Genomic DNA, 12,416 nt, shown 5'->3' on the forward strand with positions numbered 1-12,416 from the left:
TGTGAGATTGAAATTTGCATAAAATAAACAAAAAATTAACCTGGCCTTAGTCTGTAGCTACTGACAAAAGCTGAAAGTTAAAGACTCAAAATTGAGAGTGTCAATAAAAAGGATGCATTTAAAAATAAAATATGGAAGATTTTTGAATAGTCTTGGCAGCACCGCACTGTAAAGAAACAAAGAATTTTGTCTAAATTAGCATAACACTAATTAAATATAAGGTGGTAGGGAGTTGTTCCCATTGTGAGTTGTTTATTCCAGCAGCCTAAGAAAATTATGTGGCACGATAAAGTGTATCTGGTTATGCTGAAGGAACAGTAAAGAAAAGGGTGCTGGAGTTAACTCCAAGTGGCAGGGTCATGGCAGCAGTGCAAATAAAATGGCAGATGGCAGGAACCTTTAGTAGAGTGGACAAGGATGTATCAAAACCAGGGCAGTTCTGTCCTTTTGGCAGTTGTTTGAATGATTTCCTAAGAGCTTTTCTGTTCGGGGCCAAGAAATGCAAGAAGTGAGGCTGAGATGTTTTCCCAAGCACGGAACAGCTGCCCAGCACAAAGGCAGCAGTTTGGCTCACCCATCACCAGCCTGGCCAAGCTGCTGTTGCTGCTGCTGATGACATGAATGCTTTTGTGGGGCTGAAGGCTTGTGTAAGCAGCGAAGGAAGGTTGCTGGCGTGTGATGTAGCTGCTGTCTTTGCTATGAGACAAGGGTTGCTGCTGTACTTTGCATCTTCGTGGGTAAGAGAAGGTTGCTGCCTCAGCTGGGACGTTTTAAAGCTCTTGAATTGTCAAAGCACACACAAAAAAGTAACTGTCAATTCTAATGCTTTCACTTAAAACGCTGTTTCTTTTCTGTGAAATCCTTCAGCTTGTTTGCAAAACTCTGTAACAAAACGTTTTTAAATGTAAAAATGGACACTTTTCAGTATTGTGAATAGTGTTGACATAGCACAGATTTCACTGGTGTATCTGCATTCCATTTACAAAAAAGTAATTGTGATTAGAATACAGAAGAATTATCTTTTTCTCCACAAGTAAAGGGAAGTATGTCTTCTAAATAAGACAAACCAAAAAATTTTCAGAAAAAAGATCCGTGTTGCAAGAAGCACTGATTCAAAGTGTGGGCCTTGTCTGAATTTAAGTGCTACTTAGAAGTATTTTTAAACAAAAAGTGAAATAAATGAACTTCAGTGTGACGAAGTATGTTGTTTTATAAGTTGAAATAAATATTTTTTGTATTTTTAACAGGGGATGAAAAGGATTCTATATGTAATGTTGAATGCTTTTAAACATGTTGAAATAAGAGTACTTCCTTTCTGTACGTTAGAGATAAAAAAACAGTGTTCTGCTGCTATTCAGTCAGTTCTACAGTATAAGGACTTGCAGGTGCTACTGGCCTCTACTATACTGAAATCATTTGGGCACAATAATTTCATAGAGATTTATATCTTGTTTCATGAACAGATTGGAGAATCAGAATTTTAGCTGAGTTGTGGGATGAAAGAAAAAAGCTTTACAGGTAATTTCATCCCATTAGGACAATTTACCTGTTTCTTCAGATAATATGGTGCCTTCTCCTTTGCATTAACGCATTTGTTTCTCTAAATTTTTGTGCTTGTAGCTGTTGATCACTGATGTGACAGTATTTTTCTAGCAGGACAGATTTGTAACCCCGTGGCTGAGATATCAGAGCTATCTTGTGAATTGTTTGAGCAGCTTATGCTTTGCTTCCTTTCAGGAAACTATGTGCATCGTTTATACAGGAAGTTCTGTCTTTGCCAGCCACCGTCAACAGTATGACTTTTGCACTGCTCTAAGGGATGTGTGTGTGAGCAGCCCGCAAAAACTCATTTAGCATAGTGCTTTTTATTACACTGAATTCATATAATGGAGGTCGTGTATGAAGGCTTGGCCAGGATGGGTGGATTTGTCTAGCTGAGTCAGAAAGAGGACTTCCTAGATCATTTTGGTAGAATATGATAAATAAGAAGTAAGTGAAAAACATTTTCATTTGTGGTAAGTATTGGTGACAATGATTACATGTTAAGCACATTTAGCTTTGAATTCAACCCACAAATCTCTTAGTTGATAAATTTTTACATTCTGAAATAAAACATTGCCTTTCCCTTCGGCATATGAAACTACTGGTTTAGTGTAAAACAAAGTTAAACTGCCTGTGGGGTGGAGAAAGGAAAGGGCAGTGAGCTCTGATGCAGAGATACAGCCTTTAGTCCATGGCTGCTTGCAGTTTTGAATCTAGGGAAGGAAAAAAAGAGAATTTAGGTTTTTCAAGGACTCTGATAAGACGAGTTTTCAAGGTGTATTCTCAAGAATCTGATTTATACAGCTTGCACAAAAACATTGTGGGTGAGATCGTGCCATATCTCTTCAAGACACACCAAAACAGTTGGAAAAGCAAGAAGAGCTCTCATTTCTGGGTCGTCCTGATGCCAAGCTGGTGTGTTAGTGGCATAAAGCAGGCCAAGAGCCAGGTTTGGTTATGGTAGCTTTGCCTGGACTTTCTGTTGGTGACCTGGGGTCCCTGCAGTGCTTTGGGATGGGAAAGCCCCACTCATCCAGCCCATGGACATAGCAGTCAAGTGGATCAGTGACGGGGCTCCTGTGCCTGTTTCCTAGACTCTGCTTGCCGTCAGGGAATACCTGTAGCTGGAGGACATCCATAGAAGAGACTAACCCTTCTCAGTGTGCTTGATGTTGTCTGTGCAGATACGTGTTTCTTTTCTTTCTCCTCACACTTTGCTTTTTCAGGATCAGGACATAGATGGACGCTTGCTGCACTCTCTACTGTTTCCACATCTTTTTTTCTCCTACTGACAATCACTATGTTAACTGTCCAGTCTGTAGTAATGACAAACTGGGTCATGAAGAGTTATCGTTGTGGACCTGAAGTCCTTGCCCTGCTTTCTGACACAGAATTTCCATTTTCCGTCATGCTGCTATTGCTGAATGTGGCTGATTTTTGGCTTGGACTCCAGGAGCCTCTCTGACCTTGGGCAGAAGGGGAACTATTGCTTCAATGCTAGATCACTGTATAAATACTGTGTTTAACTTCATTTTATTTCATTGCTTATCAACTGGTGATTTATCATTTAATTCTTTTTTATTTGTAAAATTTGTAGCAAATACTTCAGCTCTGGCTGGATTTTACTTGTTAATTTTTTCGTTTCTTCTTCCCTACTCTTTTCTGCCCTCACAGACTGAAGTGGCTCAGCTCACTATGTATTTTTCCCTTTCTGTCTCCTTCCCCTCCAGTGCTGTCTTCTTCTGGGTAGTTGCTATCTGCTCTTTTTTCTTTTGATGTTTTTGCCCTACTATTGTTTTAATAATGTAAAATCCCAAGTTTTAGCCTGTTCCTTGTGGTTACTGCCCATTTGCTTCTCCTGTTCCATTTTCCTTGCAGCTCTGCTTTCTCTTTTTTCTTCCTTTGGTTTTCTGGTACTTGATCCAGCTGATGCCAAACTTAGCATCAGCTCTAGGTTGTGAGAAAGAATAGCAGAGAGAAAATAAGTACAGCAAAGGGATGAGAAACTCAGTTATCAATGTATGTATTACCATTTTTGTACTGATAGTCTGTGTTTTCCTGTTATATTTTTACATTACCCTCTCTTTGTTACTGTTCTGTTTTTGCTCCTATTTTTTATTTCTGCATTTTGTTAGTTTTGTTAATAGTAGCATTGCTATTACTTAGAATTATAGAGGTGACAAAAGACAGCACTGAAAGCAGGGATTCAGATTCACACTTGAGGTGGGGCACTTTTTGGAGTCTTCTGAAATTCTGTTGCTTATGTGGGTGGATGACTAGAAATCGAGGGAGCAGTGAACATTAAGGGAATTGCTTGTTCCAAGCATTTGCTTTCATATTCGTTTTTAAACAAAGCACAGCCAGTTTTTATGTATATTTGTATGAGTTTAACTGGACACTGTAATCTCATAATCTGAAAAATCAGTGTATGTGGTCAGTGGAGAATAAACCTGACCATTGAGCATTTTCCCAGTCAGGCAAACGGTGAATGGTCTAGGCTGAGAAGCTGTTTGCCTGGCCATGCCGTGTTCTCTTCTGCAGTGAAACAGTGTCTAGTTTGCCAGTGGTCACTGGGGTTTTGAGGAATGGAGACAGAGATGCTGGAGCCAAGAGGACCTGTTTGTCCACCCGCCCAGGTTACAGCTGTTAATGACACTGAGATTATCTCTCCTGTCTGGTACATCCTGCTGTGCTGCTTATGAGGCAATACCCAGCAAGCCATATCCTGTTGTTTGTGGCTTCCCTTTGATGTTTATTATCTCATTTGGGAACAAGTAACACAATGGTGAGGGGCATCAAAACTGTTCCAAATATTTGACTTAATGTCTTAAATTCCATGGTACACCAGTGTGTCTTTATGTAGTGGTATAACCATATGTTATAATAGGTACTAATTGCATAACTGTTGTAATTGTCATGCCAACAGCTAGGATTACCTTTTATGCGTCTAGTGGTTAATTAACCTTCCTTTTAAAATTAGAGCTCCAAAAGCAAAGCATTCTGTTCCTCAGTGAGATGGGATTGTGTTGGGTTTGCACCCCTTCGTGTCCTTTATAGTTTGGGGGACTGTCTTAACATTTATTAAATTACTGATTATTTGTGTTGGAGAAATAGATCACTTTCAGTACTTTAGAAAGTAACAAAAAGCCTAATTCTCTGATTCTTAATGCATTTATTTTGTTCTCAAATCCAATTTCTACAAGCTGCTGTGCATTACAAAGCAAGATTTAACCAAAAAAAAAATCAATTAAGACGCCTCTTAATAAGTTACCTATGTAGAAAACACAGGACAAAATAACTAGGCATTTCCCCTTAAATACAAAAAAAAAAATATTCAGCTTCAGTAGTAATTAATGAATGTGTAAAACACTGTAAGTATGTCCATGGAACGCTGGAATGGTGACCACAAATTGCACACATCTGTGCAATGATTACCACTGCTGTAAGTAGTTGTAATGCTGTGAAACATAACAGCAAATACATTGCAATTCTTTTTCAGTCCTCTAGCAGAACGTATAAGGAGAAAAATGGATAGATAAATGTTGCAAGTGGAAAGCTTGCAGTAAATTTTCCCACTTTTGAACACAGCTTTATATAGAAATTTATTCCCCAGCTGTCTAGGTGCCTGTTGACTATAATATCCTGTTTGTGTTTGGCTCTTTTCTGGGATTTTTCATGACGAGCTGCTGCTGTTCTCAAGAAATGAAAACCTGTATGCTACAGTATGAACTATATTCCACTTTACGTAGATGTGGCTAATCAATCATTGCATTATGCAAAACATCTTTATTTCTAACTGTATTGTCATCTAGCAAGAATTTCCAAATCATCTGCAAAGTTTATCGTAGATGCCAATATTTGCAGTCTCACAAAAAGCATTGCTAATGATGGCAAGATTTGTGTATGATAAAGAAAGAGAATTTACTGATAATCTAATGGTAATTAGAAGACAAAAGGATATTTGGATTTTGAGATAATTGTTAAAAGATAGGTAATTAAAAATGTTAAGGATTTACTCAGTTCAGCAATAATTAAAAATTTGCTGTTGCTATCATTAAAAAAAATCAGCAGGCATTTCTTCATTTTGCAAAGACACATCAGGAAACAGGATTTGTAAATAGAGAAATTCACTCCACGTTTTCAGTGGGAATGCCTATCAACTTTGTAAACCTCTGGCTACCAGCCCTTTTCATGCTTCCCTGTGGTAACTGCTTCTTTCTGGTTATGTCAAAGACATCTTTATACAATTCCTGCAACCCTTCAAACAGTGTGTAAGGTCCTGCAGTGCTTCCAAAGGAAGGCACTGCAGGTGTCTTTGCACAGATTTAAGGTTACTCTTGGCACCTTCTCATGCACTTGTGTCGCCTTCTCAACCCATAAACACACATGCACACATGCGTTTGCCATTCTTGTCAGCCCTTCACCGACTGAGAGCTGACGGGATAAAATGTCTTTTCCTTTTGTCCCCTGCCAGCCCCATTTCTGTTATACCTGGTGTTCTCTGAATGTGTTCTCAGACGTATTTTAACAAAGTGTTCTCAGTGTGGGTCCTGTAAAACTCGTACCAGCAATTTTACTACAGTATTTTCATTACAAAGGACATCCTGTTTCATAATAATATATTGTATTCATTTTGAAGATGTCCTTATGTCTTACAAGAAGCAATTCTAAAAAGGTGGTTGATGCTGTTAGTTGGTACTTTGTTTTCCTTGTAAAGTCAGCATGGTATAAAAAATTCAGTGTAAAAAATAGATCTTAAAAGATAGATTGTACCTTGATGGTACCTTGTTATTTAGTTAATGTATGCCTTCTGTGATATGGAAGCTGCAGTATATGCTATTTATGTCCTAGAAAATATTCAAAAATAATTGCTGACAAAAGCCACTTCACAGGTTGACTCAGAGGTACATCTTGTAATCTGAATGTTAATATTCTGGATAGCTAGGCAGAGAAAACTATTGATGTAGTTTGAAGATCCATGTAGAGACTCGTCAGGATTTTAGTTAGAAAAGGGGAGGAAGAGAGATTGAGATATTTGAGGTCTCCCAGCTTCACTGGAATTTTATGCTTATTGAGCGTATGAATGCATACAATTTGTAATATTTTTGAAAAGGTAAGATTTTTTGCTATTCAGTTGGAAATGTTGCCTTTTATATCTCAGGAATTTATGTCTTTTCCAGAAGCAGTTTGGAATCACCTTAATTTTACTGTAGAATCCAGGCAGCCCCTGGTTTTACGGTGCAATCCATGACTATCTCTCATCTGCTTTATTTTTCCCCTCAAGCTTAGGTCTGCATTAGGAAGAAGCACTGGTAAAAACCAGAGGCCTGATTCTTACCACCCTTGCATGTGGTCTCTTCAGTGTGATCTATGAAGAGGGAGTAGGAGCAGCTACCACTGAGATCAATCAATTTCCCCAGCTCAAATTAGCATGTAGATCTTGGCTTTTGACATCAATGGACCCAAGCAGGACCTCTGTATTTCCTGAAAAGAGCTCATCCTCTTACTGTGGTTGCAACTGTTGCAGGAGGCAGAGAAGTGCTGAGGATATTTTCAAGTGAAATGATACTTTGTATTTTCTCAATATTTGAAAACACCAAAGGTTTTGGTTTTGGGGTTTTTTGGGGTTTTTTTTGTTTGTTTTTTTGTGGTTTTTTTTTTTTTTTGTTTTTTTTTTTTTTTACACAGGGGAGTTGTGCATTTTATTCCTCCCTAGTCCACCTGTAAAAATATTGCTTCTGTGGCCTGATCTGATGTCATAAACTGTTGTGTCATAAATGAACAAAACCAGCATTCTTACCTCTCTGGGTACATAGTCAGATGACTCAGGCTGGAAACTGGGACATATTTTTTCCATCGGTGGCATTGGCCAGCCTAGCAAACTCCACGGGCATCTGTATCAGCTGCCTTGGATTGCTTTTGATGTGATTAGGCTACTAATTAGCTGTCTCAATTCTTCTCTCCCTCCTGATGTTTTCTTTTGATTCACTTTGACTCGGAGGAGTCTGTATTCCGTGTATGTTTGTTTTTGTGTTTTGTCTAAAATCCCTAATGATAGCTTAGACTGTCCTCTTTTGGTTGAGAGTTTCCCTGTGTTGACATACATTTTTCTGTTAAATGTATGCATCAGGATTTTTCTCCTAAGAATAGCTGTTATTTTGCAAGGTGTAAACAATGTATTGTCAGTGTGCATATATACATTCATATTCATTTAAACTGTGCTAAGGATTTTGCAGTCTGAATGAGAATGTGCGTAGTTACCTCAAAACCATCAAATCCATAGTAAATGTTTAGTACTCGAACATTTATTCACCAGATAGTAACCTCACAATTAAATTATTATGTAAAGTCAGTTAAATAACAGCAAAAGTTATTGTATTAAGGCCTACTTTGCAAGGAAACCAATGACAAGGAAGCGGTGAAACACGCTAATAGATTATATGCTATAGCAATATATTGCCTTTTTATTGCTTTTCCACAGGCAGCAGATTCATGTATAGTTATTACTAGCTACATTATCTGCTAGTTTTCTATCAGAAAAGATTCAGTCTATTGAATCATTAATCCAATATTTATCATTCTTATTGAAAATCCACTAGTGTTAGCACTGTATAAAATATTGACTTAAATCTACTGGTTTTGCTAAAGATTAAAAACATATTAACCTAAAAAGCACCGTATTTCTTAGGACATTTGAAACTATTCATTGTGGATATTTGAAATTACAATATTTCCATGTTGTGTGAGAAATGATTTTTTTTTAACATCTTTAACATATAGTAAGTGACCAGTGCCATCCTGATTTGAAGATGCTGAATGTTCATCCAACTCATATTTGAAATTTTGATGTGTATTGCATTAGTTACTGAATATCAAGAATAAAATTTTTGCTCATACATAGAGTGTAAAATGGGATCTTTTGTAGCAGCACACGGCCTGTTTAGAATGATATAACAGGCGCTGAATGTTCACATATCAAACAAAATGCCATCTTTCTGTAGAAAAGAGGTGTCAAAAAGTTTCTTTGTACCTTTAACGCATGTGATTATGTAGTACAAAATGCAGAGTTTGTAAAATTTCTTGAATATACAGGCAAAAAATGAATAATTCAAAACAACTCATAAGTTCTACATTCTATTGTATCTTTTATAACGCAGGCAGAAGATAGCATTGTGTTCCCAGTAGAGCTGAATTTGCACAAGTTACACCTCTGAAAATGCCAGATGGTCTATGGTCTACTTTTGAGAGCTGTCACATATGTAAAGATTTGAAAAAAGAAAGACAGCTGAATGAGAGCAGTGGATCATTAAAGAGAGAGTGAGAGTCCCTGGGTATCACTGTGTTTTAAGAAGCATTGTGTCGTTCCCCATATTACACCTTTTTTTTTTAAGATATACACAACCTTTAAAAAATAAGGTAAAAATATTTCTGTTTTAAACTGAGTGGTTGTGGCTTAATCTTGGAACTGTCAGTTGCTTTTGTTCTTTATGCTAGAATGCGGTCATATGGTTCCTAATTGGTTTCAAGTGTGTTTTAACCATAAGATTCAAGTCTCCCTAGTGCAAAATTATCAATAAAGTTAAAATAAATTTAAATTGCGATAACTAATCCATTTGGGGTTTTATTCCATTTTGATTTGACCTGCATATCACATGTGAATACTGTAAAGCCAGTCAGCTAAAAAGTTGTATGTTAATGCTAAAAGATTGAAGTAAAAGTACTTTCAGAACAGGATTATTTAATAAAAAAATAAATAATAATAAAAAAAACCTACCAAAAAACTCCCAAAACCTTAGTAAAAATAGAAATAAAAGCAAAAACATATAACTGTTTAGATTCCTCAATACTTCCCATTCACCCACCCAGTTTGACAGAAACAGACCTAATTTTGAAGATTGAATTTTGGATAATTTGTTAAGTTACTGTATTGTAGCAAAGCACCAAAAATATACAAACAACTATAAGCTTCCACCACCAATGTAGCTGGCTTGGAAAAGGTCATAACTGTCAGTTATAGAAACTTGCTATCCAGACATACAGAATTTTTAGTATAGTCTATTGCTTTTATTTATTGAGGAAGGTTAACCCCTCCCCAGTAATTTAAGTTATTGGTGCAACTGCACCACTCCATGGTTGGGAATCATAGGCAGCTCACTGTGAGGAAACATCATTACATGGAACGTGAAAAACACTGTTCCTTAATAGTACAATTTACATTTGAGTGGGGTAAAGAAAATTAGGCTATGGGGAACTGTGGGTATGAACACTCAATTTTAGAGAGTGAAATTTTGATTCCTGATGTTGCCAAAGAATTTATTTTTGACTGTGGTTAGGTCTACAGTGACTGTTTTTAACAAAATTAGTAATGCACATGTGTGGAAAGATGACCTACACAAAGCGTTGCTGTAGTATACTTCTAGTGAATCCTATTCAGGTAGGAGAAAACTCCCTAAAAATTTGTTTTGGGGCCTTTACTGGCCTGGAAATGTTAACAGAATATATAGTACAAATTGAATTGCAGAGCGAAGAAAGTGCCTTGCTGATACTTCTGTTCATAGGTTTTGCAAACACTAATGCAAAATTGAGAGGAGAAACAGTTTCAATATTGCCACTTAAAAATTTTTTGGGTAACAGTTGTTCAGGTGTCAATGTTGTGCTCCTGCTCTGTTGGCTTGGAGGTTGGTGAAGCGGTTACTGCTGGTAATGGAAGAGAATGATCTTTGTCTTCCCTGCAACATCTTTGGGGAGGCTAAAGCATAAATATTTTCTTTCCTGCAACACAAAATTCTCATTTTTGCAAAGAGGTTTCAATCAGGGTTACTCTGACCTAGATAGATATGGGCAGTCTAGGGTATCTTTTTAAAATCTTGGTTGCTGTGACTAAAAAAATCAAATGGGAAGAAAAACTGAACCAGTTCATATTTCAAGTAGTATGAAAAGTATCTCTTTTTGGCTGTGCATGTGACCAGGACTTTAAGATTTATCTGAAGTTTAATCTGGACAAGTTTATGATAGTTGGAGGAAGCAATCTAAGCATGGTATCAGTGTCCTTGATAAAAGGGAAGCATTGAGGGTTTGTTAGGCAAATTCCGAACTGAGGGTCTTTTTAGAGACCATCTTTGTCTGTGTGTCCCAGTAGTATTTATCCAAAGTTTGCTCACTTGTACCTGAAGTGACCAGTGGGGATGTTTCCTTTAGAGGAAGCTAACTATAGTTATCTATACATATTGTTATCTTGGGCGCAGTGTAATCTACATACAAAGCTATATTGTGAAATCATCTGAAAGTGGATGTGAATCATCTAAAAAGAGAATGAACTGCAGCGCTGTTTACTGCTGGCACTGCCTAATCTCTCTTCAGTTGACTGTTCAGGAGAATCTGAGCTTTTTCCTTGACATTAGATTTATAAACAGTTGAAGATTGGACTGTCTGAAAAGTTCTTTATGTCCAAGCATGATACAGTAGTGTTTTGATTAGGAGAGGTGATTGGGCTGATGCTTTTTGATTATGAAATCCTGTGTATTGTTTAATTAATTTTTTAAAAAAGTTTGCATTTTTTTCCTAAATAATCATCTTTAATTGGAAACCACGTTTTTATTACAAAGCTTTACATTAAAAAAAAATCCAGCATCTTTTCTTTTCTTTAGATTTAAACTTTAAATACATAGACAATGTATTTTCCATGCTATTAAAAATATGCTCCTTTATGATACAGTAGCTCAACAAAGAATGGTCAAGTTTTGTGCCCTCTTATTAGAATGGGCTTATAACATGTACTCTTGGAATCTTAACCAGGCCACTGCAGATTCCCGCCTCAACAGGTTTCGTATTTTTTTCCTTTGACCATTTCAGTTTGTTGCCATTAGAGCCCTAACTGAATTGAGGAGTATGGAGGGGGGGGACTCTGGCATGCCTCGGCTATATGGTGTTTGAATGCATGTTCCTTCTGGTTACAGGATCACCTCCTCCACAAAACCAGATTTTGATTGGTGTTGTTCTTCCCAGCAATCCATGATCATTATGAATTTAAGCTGAAAGTGTTGTTAGTTACCTGGATATTCCTACACCACCTGGTCTGTGGTGGCTGAGTGTTGGGGGGCCCCTACCATGTCACTCAGGTTTTCTTCCACAGACTGGCAGGTTGGCCAACCTGCAGCTTCACTTCTGTTACTGCAGTCTGTATCTTCCCTCCCGTACCTTTTTCTCTCATTCTGTTGCATTTCTCCCATTCTTCATTTGGCTCCCTTAAACCAAGTTTATCTCAGTTTGCTAGTTTTTCTCCCATTATTGATTTTTTTCATTCTTAAAATTACTTGCCTTGTTCACTCCGAGTGATTCACAGAGCCTTGCAAACCTTCTGTGCCGAATGGGTGATCTAGGCCTCATGCAGACATGAGGCCCTTTCTGAATACCTAATAATTATTTTTAATCTAGAGATATTTTTTGCTTTCTTGTCTTGATGAGGGAATGATAACTTTTCAGTCTATTATCTGATCAATAAGAGCAATGAAAGTTGCATTCCCAGTCTAACCTAAAGTGTTCAGTTATCAATTTAAAATTTAAATTAACCCTTTCTTTTTTTCATTTTAAGCACAACCTCAACGTTTGCCTCAGCCAAATACTTCTGCACTGGAAAGGGGTGAGGAAGAAAGTGGCAAAATCCGAAATGGCCACGCAGGTCTGAGTAATGGAAGTGGAATTCACAACGGGGTCAAGCACATGCCTGCAGACAACAGAAAACTTTCGGCTCCTGTTTCGGAAAAAATGCACAGAAAAATTCAGTCCACCTTGTCTGTCAACAGCAACAGCAGCAAGAAGAGTAAAATAAGTTCTGCGTTTTCTCAAAAGCCAGGTACTTCACCTGAAGGTAAGCA

General features: G+C 37.4%; 1 protein-coding gene across 1 annotated transcript in view; it reads left to right on the plus strand.

Moving 5' to 3' along the window:
- Window positions 1-12,416, plus strand: part of MDFIC (MyoD family inhibitor domain containing) — a 53,728-nt gene that overhangs the window by 24,813 nt on the left and 16,499 nt on the right. Inside the window, exon 4 of the mRNA XM_086480528.1 lies at window positions 12,134-12,409. Within this exon, the coding sequence (XP_086336654.1) occupies window positions 12,134-12,409 (276 nt within the window). The remainder of the gene's footprint in view (window positions 1-12,133; window positions 12,410-12,416) is intronic.

The sequence above is a fragment of the Leptosomus discolor genome, chromosome 1, assembly GCF_034619465.1.
Source record: "Leptosomus discolor isolate bLepDis1 chromosome 1, bLepDis1.hap2, whole genome shotgun sequence".
Taxonomy (NCBI): domain Eukaryota; kingdom Metazoa; phylum Chordata; class Aves; order Leptosomiformes; family Leptosomidae; genus Leptosomus; species Leptosomus discolor.